Below are 25,539 nucleotides of genomic sequence, written 5' to 3' on the forward strand. Positions count from 1 at the left end.
AAGTGTTGTAGTTATAGTTGACTATGTATATACTGAAATACATATTATTTTCTTATAAATTACTTTCCTTTTATTTATCCATATTAATATAATAATGAGAGCATTATATTGGTTTTGATTGGGTATATGTGAAGGTAGTTTATATTACTGATACATTTCATTATAGAATAGTAAAGGAGCATTATGTATTTTCAGACATTGGATGAGATAGCGTTTGGAACCACTGGTCAACACAAACAGTTTCATGGCCTTAAAACCCCTCTTTATGCTGAGTATTCAAAAATTTGAATTGAAGGCTTAACTTCAAAAATATCCAGAATCTGACCACTTCTTACCACTCTTACCATCAGCACACCAGTCAAACTGTCATCTTCTCTCCGCTGGGTTATTCCAACAGTCTCCTAACTCCATATCCCCATATCCTGTTATACACTCATTCTCCACTTCTGGTTTCCACAAAGCCATCAGCTTCTGATTGGGATTATCTTTTAAAATGCAAACTAGATCATATCCCTTCTCAAAACCATTCAGGGCCTTTTCCATTTAGCATAAAATCCACATCCTCATCATGGCCTCCAAGGCCCTAGATGATCTTATTCTAGATCACGTTTCTAACCTCATTTTCTAACTATTGTCCCCTGCTGCTACACTACTCCTCATGTTATTCCTCAAATACCAAACACATCCTATTCCAAGAAATTCTGTACTTGCTGTTCATATGGTACAGAATCATTTTATATTCCTTCATGTATTTCTCATGACATGTGCTCTCAAGTCTCAGCTCAGATCTAATCCCATCAGAGATGCCTTTCCTGATTCTATATGCATACTAACCACCATCACTCTCTATGTCTTTGCCTGGCTTTTCTTTTTCCTTACAACATGAATAACTATCTGGCATATTTATTTTTTCATGCATTTGTTGTTTGCATCTCACCATTGGAATGCAAGCTCCGTAAGAGCACTGACTTTTTTTAATTTGCTGTTGTATCTTTACCACCTAGAATAAGGATTAGCATGTAGAAGTGCCAATAAATATTTTGCTGAATGAATTATGATACATTTACAATTAAAATTCCTATTAATATTAGACTCAAAATCAAAGATAAGATGTAATCATTTATAAATTCACCACATTTGCCCAAGTGTGCTTTGTTCATACCTCTACTGTAATATATTTCATATTACATTACATTATTTCCCAAAGAAGCATCAGCTACTTATCTGTGAGGTACTAAGCTCTAGAGCGAGGAAAAACTCTTGCTATTGTTGTGGGAAGTCAGGGACCCCAAATGGTGGGACCAGATGGAGCCATGGCAGAGGAACATAAATTGTGAAGATTTCATGGACATTTATCAGTTCCCAAATAATACTCTTACAATTTCTTATACCTGTCTTACTTTAATCTCTTAATCCTGTTATCTTCATAAGCTGAGGATCTACGTCCCCTCAGGAACACAACTGTGTTAACTGTACAAATTGATTGTAAAACACGTGTGTTTGAACAATATGAAATCAGTGCACCTTGAAAAAGAACAGAATAACAGCGATTTTAGGGAACAAGGGAAGACAACCATAAGGTCTGACTGCCTGCAGGGTCGGGCAAAATAGAGCCATATTTTTCTTCTTGCAGAGAGCCTATAAACGGACGTGCAAGTAGGGAAGATATGGCTAAATTCTTTTCCTAGCAAGGAATATTAATAATTAATACCCTGGGGAAGGAATGCATTCCTGGGGGGTGGTCTATAAATGGCCGCTCTGGGAGTGTCTGTCTTATGCAGTTGAGATAAGGACTGAAATATGCCCTGGTCTCTTGCAGTACCCTCAGGCTTATTAGGGTGAGGAAAAAACCCCACCCTGGTAAATTTGAGGTCAGACCAGTTCTCTGCTCTCAAAACCTGTTTTCTGTTGTTTAAGATGTTTATCAAGACAATATGTGCACCGCTGAACATTAGACCCTTATCAATAATTCTGCTTTTGCCCTTTGCCTTGTGATCCTTGTTGGACTCTTATCAGTAGTTTCTGATTTTGCCCTTGTCCTGTTTCCTCAGAAGCATGTGATCTTTGTTCTTTTTGCACTTTGAAGCACGTGATCTTTGTGACCTACTCCCTGTTCTTACACCCCCTCCCCTTTTGAAATCCTTAATAAAAACTTGCTGGTTTTGTGGCTCAGGTGGGCATCACAGTCGTACCAATATGTGATGTCACCCCTGGAGGCCCAGCTGTAAAATTCCTCTCTTTGTACTCTTTCTCTTTATTTCTCAGCCAGTAGACACTTATGGAAAATAGAACCCACATTGAAATATTGGGGGCAGGTTCCCCCGATATGCTATAGTTCTAATGCCTTGAACTCAGGAACGTAGCATCAAAAGCACTCACTAAAAGCTTATTGAATAAATGAGTGCATGTCTGCATAAATGAAGGACCAAAATAATTTAGTGATGACCTCACATGACTTCTCAAACTTCTTGTCTGAGCGCAACAGCTCACACCTGTAATGCCTGCACTTTGTGAGGCTGAGGAGGGTTGATCACCTGACGTCAGAAGTTTGGGACCACCCTGGCCAACATGGTGAAACCTGTCTCTACTAAAAATACAAAAACTACCTGGGCATGGTGTCAGGCACCGATAGTCCCAGCTACTTGAGAGGCTGAGACAAGAGAATCACCTGAACCCAGGAGGTGGAAGTTGCAGTGAGCAGAGATCACTGCACTCCAGCCTGGGCAACAGAGCAAGACTCTGTCTCAAAATAATAGTAATAATAGTGATGATAAATAAATAAATAACATAAATAAATAAATAGAGATCAGCACAAATTTCTTGCCAGCTCCTCTAGGCATAAAAGATCTCTTTTGTGCACCACATTCTAAGGTGAAGCCAATTTTCTCTCAGCTATCCTCTGCTGATGGCAGCAATGACTCTATACTTCAGAAAAGACTTCTCACCACTATCAACTAGCAGTAATCCCTTCAGAAAAGTCCCACTTTAATCCAGTTGATTAAAGTGCTATTCTTTTTTTTTTTTTTTTTGAGACAGAGTCTCGCTCTGTCACCCAGGCTGGAGTGCAGTGGCGCAATCTCGGCTCACTGTAAGCTCCGCCTCCCGGGTTCACGCCATTCTCTTGCCTCAGCCTCTCCGAGTAGCTGGGACTACAGGCGCCCGCCACCACGCCCGGCTAATTTTTTGTATTTTTAGTAGAGACGGGGTTTCACTGTGGTCTCGATCTCCTGACCTCGGGATCCGCCCGCCTCGGCCTTCCAAAGTGCTGGGATTACAAGCGTGAGCCACCGCGCCCGGCCTATTCTTGATCATTAGAATAGAGGCTATATGTAAGATTAAATTAAAATGCTAATTTCTTTTCTTTCTTTCTTTCTATTTTTGAGACAGAGTCTTACTTTGTCACCTAGGCTGGAGTGCAGTGGCGTGATCTTGGCTCACTGCAACCTCCACCTCCTGGGTTTAAGCAATTCTCCTGCTGGGAATGCAGGCGCGTGCCACCAAGCCTGGCTAATTTTTTTTGTATTTTTAGTAAAGATGGGGTTTCGCCATGTTGGTCAGGCTGCTCTTGAACTCCTGACCTCAGGTGATCCACCTGCCTTGGCCTCCTAAGGAGCTGGGATTACAGGCATGAGCCACTGCGCCCAGCCTAAAATGTTAACTTGTAAGCACACTGATACCTGCTAATGTATATCATTTGCACAAAAACTGATAACTAGGTCTGGTACAGTGGCTCATGCCTGTAATCCCAGCACTTTGGGAAGCCAAAGTGGGAGGAGGATTCCTTGAGTTCAAGACTAGCCTGGGCAACATAGCAAGACCCTGTGTCTATTTTTTTTTTTAAAGGATTACTTATCTATCTGCGTATATTTGAATTTGAATTACCTTTTTAGATTTGTTACTATGTTTATTTATCCTTACTTTAAAAAATATTATTGGCAATTGAAGAGAGTTTTCCTTGATCAGTGGTGTCTTTGCATAAATTGTTATGCCAGCCAGGTGTGGTTGTTCACTCTTGTAATCCCAGCACTTTGGGAGGCCGAAGTGGGTGAATAACTTGAGGCCAGGAGTTTGAGACCAGCCTGGCCAACATGGTGAAACCCTGTCTGTACTAAAATTACAACAATTAGCCAGGTATGCTGTTGCACACTTGTAATCCCAGCTACTCAGGAGGCTGAGGCACAAGAATCTCTTGAACCCAGTAGGTGGAGGTTGCAGTGAGCCAGGACCATGCCACGGCACTCCAGCCTGGGCAACAGAGTGAGACTGTCTCAAAAAAAAAAAAAAAAAAAAAGGCTAGGTGTGGTGGCTCACATCTGTAATCTCAGGACTTTGGGAGGCCAAGGCGAGTGGATCACCTGAGGTCAGGAGTTCAAAACCAGCTGGACCAACATGGAGAAGCCCCGTCTCTACTAAAAACACAAAATTAGCCGGGCGTGGTGGCGCATGCCTGTAATCTCAACTACTCGGGAGGCCAAAACAGGAGAATTGCTTGAACCCACGAGGTGGAGGTTGCAGTGAGCTGAGATTGCGCCACTGCACTCCAGCCTGGGCAACAAGAGCAAAACTCCGTCTCAAAAAAAAAAAAAAAAAAATGTTAGGCCGCCTAATAATCCCTAACACCACTGTTCACCAAACAGCAACTAAAAAAGGTAAACAGTTAAAGACAGAGTAGTTCAAGCAAATAACTAAAAACAATGATTCTAATATATCAAGGGAGAATATTATTTCTCAGGATGTTTCAGGGACTTACAGTATGTAGACTATATCTCATATAGCATCAGATAAATCCAAATCCATTTTGGTTTGGTATCACTATAAAAATAAATAATGATTTTATACAGACTGCATCAAAGTGGGAAGATAATTGATGAAATCTGCAAACATACCATATTCCATAGACCATTATTAATAACGTCACCTCCAGTTGTGATTTTGGATGTATGTTCATTCTTAAGCTGAATTTCAATCTTTCCACCACGAAGTGCAATCAGGAACCACGCTGAGTGATCAATAGATTCTGCATACAGTATCACGCCTTCTGAATCATATGTCCGGAAATCAAATTCTGCTGAAAATCTAAACAATGGACAAAGAGAGATCCTTAAGAGTGAGAAATACAGAAAGCTCAATGCATTATTCTTTTTTTCTTGTACTGACAAACAGTAACACAAAGAGTCAATTATTTCTTTTTCTGGAATTAATAAAAGAGAAGGGCAGAATTAGACTGCTCATGTATTATCTCTGGTTCCATGTATGTTTAAAATTAAGTTATTATATTTTCTTGCTTATTCTTGGAACCTTTTCCCCAGGGAACAAATGCTTTGGTAATTTGTCATCTTTCTGTGGCTTATGTTTTGAAAGCACCTTCCAAATGCTGGAATTAATACACAGGTATAAGTATCAGTCATTCTATATCTCTCCTGGAGCCTTGTATACACTATATAATCTGACATTAAGAAGTGGTAGTTTTTTGTTTTTTGTTTTTGTTTTTGCTGTATCCATAAGTGATCATAAAATGTGTTACAATTTCATCGTTGGTTTATTCATCAAAAGGCATATTTTCCCTATAATTTCACATGTCAGGAATCACTCATGGAGATCTACAAGATGGCAGATGACTGCAGACATCATTAAGCCTTCATGTGTGGTAAGAAAGGTAAAATTTAAAAACTTAAAATATATCTATTAGCTTTCCTAAAACTCCAATTGCATAAGTCACTGTTGTAGAATACACAGAAGGAAAACTTAAAAGACATAGTCTCCCACGTGTTTGGGGGTATCTGAGTGCTGGCAACATCTGTTGCTATTAAGACTCTAGACATATATGTAGCTATTACAGGGGAGAAAAGTCTTAGGATGCAGGACTTAAAATAACATGTGTTGATTCAGTATCCTTAAAACACTTCAATGAGAATCAGCATTGAAGTTTCCAAGGGACTAGCAAATCCAAATGATTGACAAAAGACAAACAGGGAAAAGGTACAATAGGTGTATAACTATTAGTCACCTAACTTAAAATAAAGGCAATTTAAGTTAAAGAGTCTGGACTTCAGATAATTGCTAAATTAGGCAGGACAGAATCCCACACTCTTACCGCAATATAGTATAATAGTAATAGCAATAGAGGCACCATTTGCAATGGGGCATAGATCTCCCTCAAATGGAACAAAGAAAAGGTGACAAAATGAATGTTTTCATCTTTAGAATTCCAAAGAAATATTTTTTTTTTTTTTTTTTTTTTTTTTTTTTGAGACAGAGTCTCGCTCTGTCGCCCAGGCTGGAGTGCAGTGGCGCGATCTCGGCTCACTGCAAGCTCCGCCCCCCGGGTTCACGCCATTCTCCTGCCTCAGCCTCTCCGAGTAGCTGGGACTACAGGCGCCCGCCACCACGCCCGGCTAATTTTTTGTATTTTTAGTAGAGACGGGGTTTCACCATGGTCTCGATCTCCTGACCTCGTGATCCGCCCGCCTCGGCCTCCCAAAGTGCTGGGATTACAAGCGTGAGCCACCGCGCCCGGCCCAAAGAAATATTTAAAAAGAGGTAAAATGTGGAGTAAAGTATGTTGGATGGATAACAATGTAGCAGGAATTTACTGAACTCAGATTATGAAAAAAAGAACAATTTTGCTTGGAATAAGGACTTCTATGCTCTTTCATAATTATCTGAGCATTTTGCTGATGTGAAGCAATATTGCCAAAATCCAAATCTGTGTATGCTCAGGATCTTCCAGTAGTTGATTCTATTATGGAGATAATTTCCTTTTCTTTGTAAAATCAGGCTGAAATCATAGTTTCAAAGGGTCGTGTTCTGCATATTTTGTTTCTGGAATATATCATCAGCATATTGATTCATTACAATGGGGAACAATTCACTCTTTTTCACAAGCATGGTAAACAGGAAAATAGAGTGAATTTGTTGACATTGACGTAGGGAAAGTATTTGATAATGAGCAACAGACGGAAAGAAATTTGCAAAAATAAATAAAAGCACTAGCTATTTGTGTTGATCACACAGGGGGCAGTTTATAAAAATTCATCAAGCTATACATTTAATCTAATGTGTACATTTCGGTACGTACTTTATATTTCAATGAAAAGTTTAAAATAAATAAATAATAAATTCTGGAAAAAATAATTTGACCAATTCCGATCCCATGTTAGAGATCAAACTACTGTGAATCGTCAGTGAGAAATGAACAAACTCCTGGAGACTGGCTCCAGGACCTCTGGATGGTATCAATATCCACAGATGCTCAAGTCCCTTATATAAAATGGCATAGTATTTGCATATAACCTATGCACATCCTCTCACGTACTTTAAGTCATCTCTACATTATGTATAATACTCAATACAATGCAAATGTTATGTAAATAGCTGTCATACTGTATTGTGTCTTATTTGTATTATTTTGTATTGTATTGTCATTGTTTTTTTTCTGAATATTATCTACCCGAGGTTGGTTAAATCCACAGATGAGGAACTCAAGGATTTGGAGGATCAATTGTATTCCTAAAAGTGTTATTTACTAGAACTAGTATTTTTCTCTCATTATTATTCTCATAGCAGGGAAGGGTTTTCTCCAATCTCTATCATTGGAAGATATTACTTGCTCTGTGATGTTAAAGGAAAAAACCACATATTGGCAGAAATAAGTGTGGAAGGAGCACAGTTACTTAAGTATTTACGTAAGTTATTGATCTTAGAATAATTTTCAATGTTTTTAATAATATCTATGAATTTAGTTGAATTATTTAATGAATAATCATTCATGTATCTAACATTAAATTCTAAACATACATGCTTATTTAATTAAAATATTTTAAAATTTGAACTGTATAATCTGTCTCAAGTATTTTTCCTTCTCATTATTCCAAAAAAAATCCAATTTCTTTCTTCTACTTCCAGCAATGTATGCTTCTGAGAAAATCTGATAACTCAAGTACAATTATAGCAGATCACCTGAGGTGATCACCTGAGTTCAGGAGTTCGAGACCACCCTGGGCAATGTGGTAATACTCTGTCTCTACTAAAAATACAAAAATTAGCTGAGTGTGGTGGCTCACACCTGTAGTCCTAGCTACTCAGAAGGCTGAAGCAGGAGAATTGCTTGACCTGGGAGGCGAAGGTTGCAGTGAGCAGAGATTGCACCACTGCACTCCAGCCTGGGCAACAAAGCAAGACTCTGTCTCAAAAATAAATAAATATAATAAAACAAAAATTGGATCATAAACATTGCTATAAAAAATAAAGTGGAATCATGACTAAAAAACATAAGCATTTGCTTCATTTCTGAACTCAATCTAACTATGATAATAATGGATAAAGTATTTAGATAGCCAACTAAAATTATGTAATGTATGTCTTTAAAATGCCACTTAAGCAAGTTTAAATTTTTTCCTTAATAATTTTGAATATAATGATATTCTAAAAGCAATACTGGGTATTTTTTACTACCTAGTTTTCATAACATGTGTAAAGAATAATGGAAATTTCACAAGTACATTACATCTACTTTCCCAGCTTCTTAGTAAATATGCATTTTCTACAAAAGGAATAATATGGAATAATGTAAAATGGTCATTGGGGAAAGTCAGCCTAGAATGACTCAAAAAGGTTTTAGCATGAAAATTACATGTGTGAAGGAGTAAATTAACTTTAGGGTTCCCCAAGTCATCTGATTGGTAATATGACTACATTATCTGATAGGTAATACAATTTCACACACTTCAAACCTTTTCAGCCACTTTTCTTCTGCCCTTATCTGCTTAACCTCTAGAGATTATCATTGGTGTAGGTTCCTCACCTGCTGATTTCTGGCAAACGAAATTTTAAATATAAAACAACCCCTGCAAACTGCTCCGCCAAGTAAAGTAATTCATACTTTGTGTCAAGGTTCAAGGGAAGGCACACTGAAACAACCTGGAATAAAAGAAACCAAATAAACAACAAGAAAATCAAAATGCATAGGTTATTGCTTAATGTCTGTGTGAGGTCACGCATTTTTGTTTGGTTACTAATGTATCATCTGTAATACACTAAAATAATTAAGAATATTTTTGGTAATAATAAAGACATATCTTCCATTTCGTTGTATAGTCTATCTATCAGTATAACCTCCAAGAATACGTGTGTTTTAAAGTCTCGTTCAATGTGCATGGCTTTTGATCTTTGGCTTTAATACTTCCTTTGCAAATTTTCATCCTAAACACAAACTCTTTCTCCAAGAACCAATATATATTTCCTTAATTAACTGTCAGGTATAATATCTCCCACTAATTATGTCTGAAAATTATTTTTATTTGAAGTCAGAAATAGGTGTAAGAATTAATGTACCAATAAACAGCACCTCATTCATTCACTCATTCATTTATTAAGCAAAAGTTTTCTGAGCAAGAATGTGCTATCTAGATAGTAAAGGGAATAGTGGAAAACATGAAGGAAATAAATATAAATTAAGATCTCATAGTCTCCAAGAAATTTAAAAGAACAGTATTTAAAGTCATCACATATGATATCAAGTATTTTTTTCTACGAGTGAAAACTAACATTATAACGAAAAGCTTTTAACATATAAATTATTGAGCACACATGAAGATATTTTGAGGAGAATTACGTACATAGCACTGTATTAAATATAGGCCCAGAAATAACATTTTATTTCCCCTTAAAACTTTTATAAATCTATTTCAAGGCAGACAGTGATATGTAACTACACCAAATGCAGAAATAATAAAGGACTAAATTACAAAATAGATGTTCACACAGCATGGCATTTCAATGAAGTAATATCATACCAAAATTACTACACATGCCAACTAGCTTATTACCAAGTAGGTTGCATATTATTGAATGTGACATTTTTCTGGACATACACAGCTTTGTTTTGGCAACAGCTATAGAGGTATGTGTGTATACTTAGTTAAATCATTATTTAGGCATTTTTTATGGTCTGCCTCATAATAATATATAATTTTACCTTCACTTGTCAAAAAAAAGATGCAGAAAAAAAGAGCTCAGATGGTGACATTTATTTCAATGAAGTAAAAATGAGCACCCACCCCTAATATTCAATTCCTGGGTCAATTATGCATTAAATCTAAGTAACTGAAAGCAAGTTTGAGAGACACAGATTAAGAAACCAACCTCTCTGAATTATGATGTACTTAAACCCCACTAAATCCTAGAAATGGTTAAAAGGGTACATTAAAACTGCACTTGTACCCTCTGAAATTTTATGAGCACTTTATAAACCCTAAAATGCCTAAGGCATGATCAAACTAGTCAGAGTGGAATCCAGAAAAGTAGACACTGGAAAATGTTTTCACTGAAGTTTCTATGGGAGATTTTTTTTCACAATTTCATAATGAGGGCTATTAAACTCAGCTTTTCTTGATTTCTTAAGTAAACATACAAGTTGTATTTTATAAATGTACAGACTACAGACAAGTACTCTCTAAACTGTGACTCTATCCTCTTTTTTTTAAACCCAGCCACTAATTATCCCCAATGTTTATGACTTACATGACCATAATTATTAAATAATCATGACTCATAACCTGCTTAAAGCTACAGCAATTATTGCAGAATGTCTGTATTTTCCTGACTTAACTCGGCTATGTGAAAATAAGTATCTAGGAGCTCTCATTTTAGAAAACAGGTGAGAAGTTAAGCATCGTAAAATGTTTACCTCACAACTCTTCTGATCTTGGGCAAGTTTGAATCCTTTCTTCCCATCACAATAGCAAGTGTAACCTCCAGGGTAATTGACACAAAGCTGAGCACACATGTTCTCAGAGCATTCATCTATATCTGAGGTAAAAAACACACACACACACACACACAAACTTTAATATCCCCTAAATGTTCAGTCTTATAGGCACAGGAATATTATGATTGTAGTAGGATATAATCAATGATAATCGAACCTTAGGGAAAGAAATACTATGACATCAAACTACATTTAAATATAATACTTAACATGGAAATTTAAGGGAGTTACAAGTATAATTTTTATTTACATATTTGAAACAAAAATTAATTTATAACTTTCAGTGATTAAGTAAAGTATAAAAATTCTACCAAATTTCTCATTTTGAATTTGAAGAAAAAAACGATTGAGAATCTCAACTTAAATACCATTTCTGATTATTTGAATTTCATTGAGATTACCTCGCAATTCATTGCTTTCAAAAAAAGAAAACAGAAATGTGAAGGGAAAGAGGAAGGGAGAGGATGATGGGGAAGTAAAGGAAAGGAAAGGTAGGGAAGGGAAGGGAAGAAAAGACCCCTTTAACTGAAGGTTGATAAAATCAGGAATTAAATGACAATATCAAGAACATTGGAACACTCATAATGCGATAATTAATGGTGGCAGTGAATTTAGGGAAATATCTTTTTTTTTTTAAAAAAAACCTCACTGTGATGTAATCTCCCATATTATGAAATCTTCTATATGGTCCCTGTCCCTACTCCATATTTTGAGAAAATCATTCTTGGAAATTTATAATATTATGTTGAAGCAAACATCTATCTCAGAGTTATATAAGATCACTGACATTTTCACTGGATATGCCCTATGACCTTTAAAACTCTACAAGCTCATAAATGCTATTATTGAATATGTTCTCATAAAATAATTCAAAATAGATTCCCAAAATTAATAATCCTTAGTATTAAAATTGCACATTATTAAAGTTATAGATAGATAAGAGTCATATATAAATCTTTTTAAAAATATGTCATTCATTAAATAAAACTACAATACAGGTGATGAAGTTGGCTAATGATAATTCTGCAGACATCTAGAGTTTTCCACGGTAATTTCTATCTGCAATGGTGGGAAAGCAGAAATGTGTTGGAGGGGGCAGGGGAATATTTTTGGTGATTGCAAAAGGAGATAGGACATCAAAATCTCAAAAGCAGCATATGTAGTTAAAAAATATACTGTAAAATTATTATTGATTTAGGCAACTTCATAGAGACAGAAAACAAGATTAGGGGTTACCGCCGTCAAGGCAACTAATAAAAGAAAACTCACTGCTTAATGATTACTGCTGAAGAGTTTCTGTTGCGGCTGATGAAAACGTTTTGGAAATAGCAGTGATGGCTGCATAATGGCATGAATGTAATTAATGTCACTGAATTGTACATTTAAAAATGGTTAAAAGAGTACATTAAAACTGTACTTGCAGACCCTAAATCTATTTTTTGAAAGGTACACTATACGTGTGTGAATATACATACATACATATATATATACACATATATATATATACACATATATACACATATATATACACATATATATACACACATATATATACACATATATATACACACACACACACATATATATATATATATATATATATATATATATACACACACACAGCCACAATAGGAAAATTAGTATTGATTAGTTCCAGCCATGGCAGTAAATCTGTTTTAAAATTTTAAAAAATCGAAAGGAAGGTATGAGATAATCTGTATATCGTAATAAACAAACCTACAAACAAACAACTATAATATGTTGAAGCTTCCTGAGGCACACAGGGCAGCGCCACTGCAGTCACATGAAGTAATAGCACCTTTAAGGGGTTGCCCCAAACCCACAGGCTCTGACATTACCGATCAGTATTTCTTAAATTTCTAGAGTATTGTTATCATTTCTTTATCATGAGATAATAGAACTGTGTCATTTTTTATTTTAGAATAAATGATTTATTTATATATGCACAGAAAAATCACTGAAAAGCTTGGAATAAAAACTAAAGTTTTAACCATGCTCATTGTCGCACTAAGATGATTTTTAAGCTTGTGTCTTTCTTTTCTATCTACTGTTTTTCCTTCCAAAGTGAAATTCTCTTTATCTTTGAATATGATGTAAATGATGTGAAAATATGTTTATCTTGTTTTTATCACACATGGAGGTCTCCAATTCATAGGTAGCTCAAAGGGCCAATTGGCACGCCTAACACTAAACTTAAAGACCATATGCCTTACATACTCTTACTCTGGAAGGAAGGAAGCCAGTGATTACCCAACTGAACAAGCTATATTAGGGATAAGAAAATATGACTGTTGATGTCAAACAAAACCAATGCTTTTAAATATCAGTTCAGGGTTCACACCCACCCTCTCAACCATCAGTAATGATACCACCATCATTCTACCTTCACAAGACTTTGATTTGAGATTATATCTGTAGCCTTCAGGGCATTCACATTCAAAATCTCCTGGGACGTTCTTGCACACAGCTGTGCCACAAATGCTTGGCTTCAAAGAGCATTCATCCACATCTATAAATAAAATCACTATATTTAAAAAACATTCTTCCCATACCAGCAGACACTACCAAAGAAACTTTGATTTGTGTTTCCTGGATCTAGTTTAATATATGTAATGAGATAACAGATTGGCCTTCGGACCAAAAAACATTAAATCTATCATCATATGTTAGCTCACTAAATACGATTTCTTTCTACAAATGCATAGCGAATTTGATTGATGTTTGCCATGTTCCTTTCTAGTTATGTTAAGAAGGAGAAAGCTTTAGATATTTTCTTATCTGCCAGGTTGTGGTACGAAAATAAATGGAGGTATTGAAAACAGATTCACTCCAAATTATCACAAGTATTTTTTGTACATGGGATGGCTCATCTATTCTATCTTGTTTCTTTGGAAATGAACAAACATCTAATTAGTACACTACTGTTGTTGTCTAAAGTAGACAATAGTGATTCAAATTTAAAATAAGATTAAGGTCTCTAAGTACTCATAAATCTGCAGTTAATCCAATATGAATTTAGTGCTAAATGAATATGCCAGAAATTTCAGATGCATATATCATATTGCCAAATGAAGAAGGAGATAACATATTGATAGTAACTAGTTACTAGATGAGCATCTGTGAAGAAAACAAAACGTGACAGAAATAGTTCAATGGAGATGGAATTATTAGTGAACTATTCTGTGTACTCTCTGGAGAAAGACAAATTCAGAACAGAAAATATGTTTTCTATTCTAAAAATTGACAGCTTTTTTTCCAGATTAATAGTCAAAATTTAGGATATTATTTAAAATAACTTGCACAAAAATAATAAAACCACTTCCCTTGTAGGAATTTTTCTATATTTTGGCTGTATCATTGCCAATATCCTGAGTGTGAAATTGTACTATCATATTGTAAACTGTTACCATTAAGGGAAAATGGGGTAAAGGGTATATAGCATCTCTCTGTATTACTTCTTACAACTTTATGTGAATCTTTAATTAATTCAATGTAAAATATCCAATTTTTAAAAAAGAGCTAAAAACTCTATGTTTTTGAAATAAAGTAAGCCTAAGCAACAGTGGGACACTGTCTCTACAAAGTATTTTTTCTTAAATTAGCCAGGAGTGGCCGGGCACAGCAGCAGTGCTGTAATCCTAGCACTTTGGGAGGCCAAAGTGTTCGAGACCAGCCTGAGCAACATGGTGGAACCCCACTTCTATATATTAAAAACAAAAAAGGAAAAGAGAAAAAAATTAGCCAGGAGTGGTGGCATGTGTTCTTGTTACTAAGGAGGATAAGGCAAGAAGATCACTTGAACCCAGAAGTTGAGGTGCCTTGAACTATGATTGCACCACTCCACTCCATCCTGGGCAACAGAGGGAGACCCTGTCAGTAAATAAATAAATAATAAAATAAAATAAAATCAGTAAAAATATGTCACTAAGTGTATTTGGTTTGAGGCATATTTCAGGGAATTATTTATATCATACAAGTTTAAGTTACAGTGCATTGATTTTATGACTCCAAACTGACATCTAATGTCTGATTAAAAGGTTTTATTATTTCAGCTGGGCACAGTGGCCCATGTCTGTAATCCCAGCACTTTGGAAGGCCAAGGTGGGCAGATCACTTGAGCTCAGGCATTCAAGACCAGCCTGCTCAACATGGCAAAACCCTGTCTTCACCAAAAAATACAAAATTGGACAGGCATGGTGGCGTGCATCTGTAGTCCCAGCTACTCGGGAGACTGAGGCAGAAGAATCACTTGAACCCGGGAAACAGAGGTTGCAGTGAGCCAAGCTCACACTACATTCCAGCCTGGGCATCACAGCGAGATTCTGTCTCAAAAAAAAAAGGAAGAAGAAAAGAAAAGTTAAGCTTTATTCTTTCATCTTCAGACAGTTACTGGCAACTGGCTCCCAACCATTTCTACATCTTGGCAAAGGTCCCATTGTAATAGTGTTTTGTGTGTGTTTTGTTGTTGTTGTTGTTGTTGTTGTTGTTTTGAGACAGAGTCTCCCTCTGTTGTGATCTCGGCTCACTGCAAGATCTGCCTCCCGGGTTCACGCTATTGTCCTGCCTCAGCCTCCGGAGTAGCTGGGACTACAGGCGCCCGCCACCACCCTGGTTAATTTTTTGTATTTTTAGTAGAGACGGGGTTTCAGCATGTTAGCCAGGATGATCTCGATCTCCTGACCTGGTGATCCACCCGCCTCAGCCTCTCAAAGTGCTGGGATTACAGGCGTGAGCCACAGTGCCTGGCTGTAATAGTTTTTTATATATTCTTCTATCTGTTTTCTACGTTATTACTTACATATCATGAGTAAACAATAATGCAAATGAATATAAGAACAGATGTGGTCATCAGGAACATTCCTATTAATAAGAGCACTTTTGTAATCATTTACAAATATATATGTGTATTAACTGAGTAGACAAGAATTAAATACTTTTTAATTTTTAAAAAGTCACAAATTTGGCCAGGTGTGGTGGCTCATGCCTGTAATCCCATGACCTTGAGAGGTTGAAGTGGATGGATCACTTCAACCCAAGAATTTGAGAACAGCCTGGACAATATGACAAAACTCCATCTGTATCTGTACAAAAGCTACAAACATTAGCCAGGCATGGTGGTGCACGCCTGTAGTCCCAGCTACTTGGGAGGCTGAGGTGGGAGGATCTCCCAGGAGGTTGAGGCTGTAGTCAGTTGAGATCGTTCCACTGCACTCCAGTCTAAGCAACAGAGCGAAACCCTATCTATCTTAAAAAAACAATAAAAACATAAATCCTTTAGAAAGAGACTATTAAAGTATTTAAGTGTAGAAGTAAGAATGGGTACTATTTGTTCACAAAATGCAGATGGTATCCAGCATTGTGATGGTTTTTCTATAACTCATGTTCTAATGACAGTCTTACTCTAAGCAGTCTCAAAATCCAAACTCAGACCTTCAAATAGGCAGATAAGAAAGATACATGGTCACAAATTAGATAACTGTTTAGAAGAATTTGTTGTTAATATAGTTCACTTTAGAGTCGTTTAACTGAAGTTTAAATAATATTATAGTACATTTTATCCTACTAAACACTGCTGTTCAGTAAGAGATAGACAATTTGAACATGAATCCAATTTAGGGCTTTACCAAAATATATATAAAATAAAGAGTTGAACAAGAAATTCACATTTTAACTTACTTTTTTTTTTTAACATTTTAGCAAAACAAAACAAAAAAAGCAGTGGAGGAGAGAACTTGGATATTATATTGTATCCAGTTTCTAAAGGCAAATTTTAAGTCCAGGTGAGAAATTTCGTTTTTAGTCATCCATACACCTGGTGTGAATACTTGAAGATTTAGTCATAGCATTAACACAGCCAAACTGACAGACTGTATACAGAGAGAAAAAAAAGTCAAAATTTAGGGATAGGAAAACAATGAAAAACAAAAGAAATACACTAGTAAAATGACTTGTTAGAAAGCTAAACTAACAGGGAATATTTAAGTCTGAAGAAGAAAAAGGAGTTATGACCAATGATATGATTTTAAAGGTATAAAGAGAAAGAAAACTAGATCTTTTACTTTCCCAAAACCACAACAGGAAATGAGGTGCCAGATGAAGGGTTGATGCTGGAAATCAGAAAAATATTTCTGAAAAGGAAAAATAAAATACAATGGAAGAAGTTATTGCAGTGGATTTCTTTCTATGGCTATGTATCTTACTAGAAGAGAATAAAAAATATGTCTGACAACAAAGGATAAACAATGATTTTGCAAAGTTTGTAGCATGCAAAGACTTGCATTGAAACGTGGCTTTATAATGAAATTCTTTATTGAAACATGCACACAAGTGTGTACAAGCACATACAATAAGAAAATTTTAAAAAATTGTGTTATCAGTACTGTAAACTAAAATGCAGGCCAGGCACAGAGCTCTCACGTGTAAACCCAACACTTTGGGAGGCTGAGACAGGAGGCTCACTTGAGTTCAAGATCAGTTTGGGCAACATGATTAACCCCATCTCTACAAAAAATACAAAACAAAACTAGCTGGGCATGGTGGCATGCACTTGTAGTCCCAGCTTCTTGGGAGGCTGAAGTCAGAGGATCAATTAAGCTCGGGAGGTCAAGGCTACAGTGAGCCATGATGGAGCCACTCTACTCCAGCCTGGGAGACAGAGTGAGACCCTATCTCTCAAAAACAAAAACTAAAAAGCAGATCCACAGTATCACAAGGCTTCAATGTCGATAAAAATGTGTTAGTATAAGCACTTACATATCATTTTTCCAAAAATTTGCTAGTAAAATTTCTCTAACTGGGATTATTCTTACATAGCAAATGTGTTTTAATTCTACCATCCTGCTCTTACCTTTACAGTCTTTCTTATTTGAAAGCATAACAAAACCACTTTTACAGGAGCAGTGGTAACTTCCAGGTGTATTATCACAAATTTGACTGCAACCTCCATTTATATTTGAGGGATCTTTGCATTCATTTATGTCTAAAACAGGAAAAAAAATAAATTATTTTTAAAGTAATATAACCTGCAGAGAACTTTTCAGGAGACCAATCCTGATGAGCTGGGGGGCGGGGGTTATCATACATACCAAATTCACACTTTTCTCCTTGCCAACCTGGTTTACAAGTGCAAGTAAAAGAAGCTTTTCCATCTTTGCAGCTCATATATCCATCTTCATTGCATGGCAGAGGACTACACTGGTCTGGAATGGCTGAAAGAAATAGGCATCTATTTATTTTTTTTACCTCATGTCATGGTAAAATAAAATTGTGTGTACTATAATAAAAATCCTGAAGCCTAGAACCAATGAAAAAAAGAAAAAACACAACTCCTTCCTTTAAATAATACTTTTCCTAAATTAAAAAGTGAGCCCATTAGGAAAATCTTTATAATTATTTTGTAAAAATAAACTACAGATGGCAGCAGTGGCCCATCTAGAGTGGCCGCTGCCAAGACTCCAGCTGCACTGGGGATGTGGGCCAGGGCCTCCCACTCCACGGAGCAGATAGAAGCCCCACACTCCCCAGATGCTGCTGCAGCTTCCCTGTCGTGGCTCCGGACCCGGGTGTCTCTGTGCTCTTGGGGGCCTGCTCCTGCTTCCAGGCTTCTCCCCGCAGCAGGCATCCACTCTGATCTTAAAGGCATGGCCAGGGCTGCACGTGCCATGCAGCTGGTAAAAGCCAAGGACAAGGGGGAGCTCCACCCCTTCCAAACTTGTGGGACAAGAGTCCCCTGAGTGCAGCTGCAGCTGCCCAAGCCTGGCTGGAAACCTGGGCATCTCTGTGCTCTTGAGGGCCTGGGGAGGCCCATTCTGCCCACCACAGGCTCAGAAGTGCCTGCTCTTGCTTCCTGGCCTCTCCTCACTCCTGGCACCCACTCTGGTCATGGAGCAAGGTTGGAGCTGAAGCCAGCTGTTGTTGCAGTCAAGCTGGGTGGGCATAAGCTCAGGGCAGTGCTAACATGCCAGTACCCTGCCCCCTCCAGTCTTTGGGCTCCAACAAGCATGGGAAGGGAGCTGAGGGCAGCTCAGTGCTGGCCTGCAGGCACCCCCTTGGCACAAACAGCCTGGGTGCCATGAACAGTGGCAGGAGGTAGACAGCTTCTTAGGTGGAAAAGGGTGGGTCCCCTGTGAAGTCCCACCTTCAGGCTGGGGAAGGCCTGAGGCCTGTGGGCTGGGCTGCCAGTCCTGCTGACAGATGGGGGAACACTTTGTGCTTTTTTCTGGGCCCACCCATGGCAGCCCATGGACCAGTCAGCATGCACTTTCGCCCTCTGAAGACCATAAAAACCCCAGACTCAGCCAGAGCAGAATAGATATCCAGACAACCAGCTGCAGAAAGGAGCTACCATCTCCAGGGCCTCCTCTGTACTGGGAGCTGCAGATGTCAAATGACCTGTCTGCAGAGAAGAACCACCATTTCCAGGCCGTCCTCTGCTGAGAGCTGCTGATGGGACAACCAGCGGCAGACAGGAGCCACCCACTCTAGGCCTGCTCTCTACTGAGAGCTGCAGAGACAATGGGATGACCTGGCTACAGAGAGGAGCCACCCTCTTCAAGGCCTCCTCTCTGCTGAGAGCTGAACACTTGATGGGACAACCTGCCTACAGAGATGAGCTACCCACTGAGGGTCTCCTCTGAGCTGTTCTAATGCTCAGTAAAGTTCCTGTTCATCTTGCTCACCCTCCACTTTTCTGCATACCTCATTCTTCATGGATGCAGGACAAGAACTCAGGCAAAGGCACCACCAGCCACAGAAGTTTCCAGCCAGAAAAGCAACACTCCAAAGATCCAATAACACTACTTTTGCATTGCAAGTGTATATAGTATTTCATAACTGTAATTTAGATATTTTTCCAAATATATTACCTCATTTGAGCCTTAGAACAATTCCATGAGGTAGACAGAACAATACTATTCTCAACATTAAGAGAAAAAAGAGGTTAGGTGTGATGGCTCACACCTGTAATCCCAGCACTTTGGGAGACCAAGGCAGGAAGATCACTTGAGGCCTAGGCAACAAGGTGGAACCCTGTCTTTACTAAAAATACAAAACTTAGCTGGGCATGGTGGCACATGCCTGTAGTCCCAGCTACTCGGGAGTCTCAAGTACAAGAATTGCTTGAACCTGGGAGGCAGAGGCTGCAGTAAGCTGAGATCATGCCACTGCGATAGAGCAAGGCTCTCTCTCAAAAAAAAGAAAAAGAAAAAGGAAGAGGAACTTAAAATTTACAATTTGGGCTAAGATGATGTAACAAGGAACAGATTTATCTTCCTGCCTTAAATAAGCAGAACTTCAGTCTAACTATGTAAAATAATGGTTTTTCAAACATTGGAGAACAGGAAGGAGAACGCCATGATTCCTAAGGAAAAGAAAATAAACAAGCTGAGAGCTACAATTGGACCACACTACTCCCTGGAGATAGCTTCTATGCAACAGTGCAAGAAACACAAACAGAGCCCAGTGGTCTCCCTGGGTTGAGAAAACAAATATTGGAGTTTGAGGAGATCAAATTAGAATTTTGCTGGTCAGAGTACTATAAAGGCAGAGAGAGGGAAAAAATGTGTGTGTATGGAAAGAGAGAGAGAAAGAGAGAGAGAGGAAAAGAGAAAGAGTCTCCAGAGATCTGCAAAAAGATCCCCTAGGGGGGATGATGATTTGCACAGGAAAATTTCCAGAGCTCATAGAAGGATAGGGATAGTTTGTTTTAGACTAACCAGACCTAAAATATTTCACAGTACAAAGGGCATCAGGTAGAATCCTCACAAGGACTTATTATTGAGGCTAAATTAGTTTTAAGCTAATGGCTACTCCAGATTGCCTTAACAGAGCTTAAAATCAAACCTCAAAAGATTTGTTTTTAATGTATTCCACATAAGTTACCTAAATGCCACAACAAAATCAAACACTGTTGGGAAGAAGATAAGAAAATCCAGGACCCAGCAACGTAAGCTGTAAGCTTATTTTCTTTTCCTTAGGAGTCACAGTGTTCTGCTTCCTGTTCTCTAATGTTCAAAACCATTATTTTATATACTTAGACCAAAGTTCTACTTATTTCAGGCAGAAGGATAAACTTGGTCCCTGTTACATCATCTTAGCCCAAATTGAAAGTTCCAAGTTCTTTTTTCTATTTATACCGAGAATAGTATTGTTTGCTTGGTCCAGTAAACAATTAAAAATAAGTAGGGGTCAGATGCAGTGGTTCACTCTGCACTTTGGGAGGCAGAGGAGGGAGGACACTTGAGGCCAGGAGTTAAGACCAGCTTGGGCAACATAGCGAGACATAATCTTTAAAATTAATTTAAAAAATAAATTCCCCAGCTGTGGTAGTTCATGCCTGTTGTCCCAGGTATTTGAGAGGCTAAGGGAGGGGGATAGCTTGAGTCCAGGAGTTTGAAGTTACTGTAAGCTATGATCACACCACTGCATTCCAGCCTGGGTAACAGTGAGACCTTATATCCGAATAAAATAAAATACAATATAAAATTAAATTAAATTAAAAAATAAATACTCATGTAAAGAAACAAGAAAAAAAAATTTACAACCAAGAGAAAAATCAATAGATGAAAATATATCCAAAATGAAAGAGATGACCAAAAATCAGAAAAATAAGTAAATAAAATTATTTTAAATGCACTCCACATGTTCCAGTAGTAAATATAGGCATGATGAAAAAAAATAAAATAAAATAGAAGATGTGGAGCAGACCCAAATGGAACTTATTGAAATGAAAAATAAACTATATAAAATGAAAAATACACTAAATGGGATTAAAAGTAAATTATACATGGGAGAAGAAAAGAAGAGTGAACTTGAAGACATAAAAACTATCCAAAATCAAGGAAGGACAGATAAGAAGTATAAAAACAATAAATACATAAATAAATTGATAAATAACTAGAGCATGAATGACTTGTTAAACAATACCAAATGGCCTAATACATGTTATTGACATTTCAAGAGAAGAGGAAAGATAGCAGGGAAAATGAAAAAAGAAATTTGAATAAATAATAGCAAATTGTTTTCTGAATTTGATGAAAACTATGAACACATAGATCCAAGAAGACCGCTGAACATCAATCAGGATAAACCTAAAAATACTGTGTCAAATTAGAGAAAACCAGGGAAAAAGAGAAATCTAAAACACAGTGCATACATAGAGAAAAAAAAAGCTAAGAATTACACCAGATTTTCCATCAGCATCTATTCAAGTGAAAGGACAATGGAGAGACATCTTTGACATACTGACAGAGCACTATCAACATGGAAGTCTTTACCCAATAAAAACATCTCCCAAAAATAAAGGCAATATACTATTTTTTAATTTAAAAATATGAGAAATGCTGGGCATGGCGGTTCGTGCCTGTAATCCCAGCACTTTGGGAGGCCAAGGCAGTCAGATCACAAGGTCAGGAGATTGAGACCATCCTGGCTAACACGGTGAAACCCTGTCTCTACTAAAAATACAAAAAATTAGCTGGGCATGGTGGCAAGCACCTGTAGTCCCAGCTACTCGGGGGCTGAGGCAGGAGAATGGCATGAACCCGGGAGATGGAGCTTGCAGTGGGCCGAGATTGTGTCACTGCACTGCAGCCTGGGCAACAGAGTGAGACTCTGTCTCAAAAAAAAAAAGAGAGAAAATCCATCTTCATCAGATATGTAGTATAAGAAATGTTAAAGGAATTTCTTCAGGCAGAAGGAACATGTTACATGGAAATGTGGATCTATGAAAAAGAATATGGAATGCCAGAAACGGTAAACATATGAGAAAATACAGAACAATGTTTTCTGGGCCAGGTGCCAATGGCTCATGCCTGTAATCCTAGCACTTTGGGAGGCCAAGGTGGGTGGATCACTTGAGGCCAGGAATTTGAGACCAGCCTAGGCAACATGGCAAAACCCTGTCTCCATAAAAGTACAAAAAAATTAGCCAGGCCTAGAATCCCAGCTACTTGGGAGGCTGAGGCACAAGAATGATTTGAATCCAGCAGAGGTTGCAATGAGCTGAGATTGTGCCACTGCACTCCAGCTTGGACGACAGCACAAGACTCTGTCTCAAAAATAAATAAATAAATAAACAAATAATATTTTCTCATTTGATAAGCTATTTATAAATTAACATATCATGGAGTTTATAATGTATAATATTAAAATGTAAGGCAGAAACAGCACAAAAAAATAGAGGAAATGAGGCCTGGCACAGTGGCTCATGCCTGTAATACCAGCACTTTGGGAGGCCAAGGCAAAAAGATCACTTGAAGCCAGGAGTTCAAAACTAGCTAGGCAACAAAGTGAGACCTTATCTCTACAAACAAATTTAAAAATTAGCTAGATATGGTGCTACATGCCTGTAGTCCTAGCTACTAAGGAGGCTAAGGCAGAAGAGAAGAAGGATTTGAGACAAGGAGTTCAAGGTTGCAGTGAGCTATTATCACCCCACCACACTCCAGCCTGGGCTAGAGAGTGAGATCCTGACTGAAAAAAAAAAAGAAAAAGAAAGAAAGAAAAGAAATGAGTAAAAAAAGTTTGAGAAGCATAATTAATAACAGAGGAGATAAAATGGAATCAACTCCCCCCCCCAAAAAAAAACTCAATTAAGCAATACAATTGCCGGAGGAAAAGAAAAAAATGGGATTAACATTTAACATAAAAAGATGGGATTAAGAGACTTTAACCATCATCAATGGTAACATTAAATGTAAATGTCTATAGTCTAACACTCCAATTAAAAGACAGAGATTGTCAGATTGGAGAAAACAGCAAGACCCAAAAGAAACTCACTTGAAATATAAACACACTGGTATGTTCAAAGTTAATGGATGGAAAAGTAAACCATAAAAACACTAATCAAAAGAAAGCCAGAGTGACAATATTAATATAAGATGGATTTTAGAATAAGGAATATTACCAGAGAAAAAGAGCAATATTAAGAAGTACAAAGTAGGGCCTGGAATGGTGTTTCATGCCTGTAATCCTAGCACTTTGGGAGGCCCAGGTAGGAGGATTGCTTGAGGCCAGGAGTCAGACCAGCCTGGAGAACACACCCAAGACCCCATCTCTATAAAAAATAAATTAGCCAGGAGTGATGATATGTGCCTATAGTTCCAGCTACTCAGACGGCTGAGGCAGGAGGATTGCTTGAACCTAGAAGGTTGAGGCTGCAGTGAGCCACAATTGCACCATTGCACTCTAGCCTGGGCAACAGAGCAAGACCTTGTCTAAAAAAAAAAAAAAAAAAAAAAAAAAAAAAGTACAAGTAAAGATGAATTATAGTGCCTTGTTTATTTTCTTCCTAAAATATCAAAGCACTTTATCGATATGGCAAATGACATGCCATTTGTTTTTTATTTGTAATTTCTGTCCCCTCATTAGACACTGCAATAGTCCCCTGGTTTCTGCACATTTCCACACCAGCTTCTCAACTTCCCAGTCAACTGTACATGTTCTTCCCATCCTTCCAATACTTCCAATACTCCTAATACTGCCAATATTTCTATCTCTTCGCATATGTTAGCCAAAGAAAATTTTTGTTGTTAAATAAATAAATAACCAACCTAGCTAATGCCTAATTAATTCCATAATTTTTTTAAAAAGTCTTCATAGGATCAAGTTTTTTCGAAATGTGGCAATACATAAGGTATTAGTTTAAAATCATAGAAAAGAAACTAATAGAAAATTTTTATCAAAATTATTATTCTTCTGTTCTTTGGTAAATTTTAAGAAAAGATAAAGCATGAATTAAATAATTAAATATACGTGTTCAGACAAACTGTTCTCCCTGTGTAATTACAACCACTTTAGAGAAAAACACAGTTAAATGAATATCTAGAGAATGTCAATCCTGGATGCAAAATATTCTCTGAACAAGCATCACAATTTATTTCCTGTGGTTGAACCATTTGCTTTTACTAATTTACCAATTTCCCAACAAAGAGTCAAAAATAATATACCAGAATTATCATTAGGCCCCTTGTGAACTTCAGAGCAAGAAAGCTAATTGATTCATATAACATTTTCCACATTTATATTATCAGTGCCAAAAAGTTAGAAGAAAAAACATGGCTCTACTTTGAGCTATTAATCTACTGTAACATTTAGTCACACTACATGATTATGCAACAACAGCGAAAATAAAGCTGTTGGGAATAAAAATTCTGAAGCTGATGACCTAAAGCTTACTAAACACAGAACACTGTTCAGTTTAAACATTAGGCAAAAAAATTCATTTTGAGTAATACAGCAGCATTTACAACTATGAACAAATATTTTAAATGCAGTTTGAAAATACTTTCTTGCTGGGCATACAACTCATCAAAGGAGCATTTCTCAATTTTTAAACATTAGGTTATATTAGCATGGGTGTACTTTACCTACAGAGTTTTTGTTTTGTTTTTTCAGTTGATGGTAGAAGTGCTTACCATTGACACAGCTTCTTAGGTCAGGATAAGCATTAGTTGACTGACGTGCAGCAGTGAATAACCCAGTTTGAAAAGAGCGAAGACAAACTGAAAATAAAAATGAACATAATCTTCTTAGAGTAGACACACATACTTGATCTGAATTCATGGTAGGAATTGTCCCAAGAGGTAGGATATTTATGCTCCTGTGGATTCACAAGATTCAGTCTTCAAAATGCAACACTAAATGTTTCCATCTACCTTTCTGAAAAATTAAAAATCTACAAGCAAGACGGCAACAGATACAGAATCATAAAAAATAGGTCTGTGACAGCTTCTTCTCTCTGGAGAAGAACC

The 25,539-nt window shown here is 37.3% G+C and overlaps 1 protein-coding gene across 5 annotated transcripts in view; it reads right to left on the reverse strand.

The window, feature by feature from the left end:
• Positions 1-25,539, reverse strand: part of PROS1 (protein S) — a 107,489-nt gene that overhangs the window by 16,026 nt on the left and 65,924 nt on the right. For 3 of the 5 annotated variants that reach the window (XM_055259900.2, XM_055259899.2, XM_055259901.2), the window contains 7 exons: positions 25,204-25,290; positions 17,875-17,997; positions 17,637-17,768; positions 13,173-13,298; positions 10,688-10,809; positions 8,804-8,919; positions 4,887-5,076 (listed from right to left, as the gene is read on the reverse strand). In XM_055259900.2, coding sequence (XP_055115875.1) covers positions 4,887-5,076; positions 8,804-8,919; positions 10,688-10,809; positions 13,173-13,298; positions 17,637-17,768; positions 17,875-17,997; positions 25,204-25,290 — 896 coding nt within the window. The remainder of the gene's footprint in view (positions 1-4,886; positions 5,077-8,803; positions 8,920-10,687; positions 10,810-13,172; positions 13,299-17,636; positions 17,769-17,874; positions 17,998-25,203; positions 25,291-25,539) is intronic. The other 2 variants (XM_063630552.1, XM_063630551.1) reach the window with 2 other exon arrangements.

The sequence above is a fragment of the Symphalangus syndactylus genome, chromosome 21 (genome assembly GCF_028878055.3).
Source record: "Symphalangus syndactylus isolate Jambi chromosome 21, NHGRI_mSymSyn1-v2.1_pri, whole genome shotgun sequence".
In the NCBI taxonomy this organism is placed as follows: domain Eukaryota; kingdom Metazoa; phylum Chordata; class Mammalia; order Primates; family Hylobatidae; genus Symphalangus; species Symphalangus syndactylus.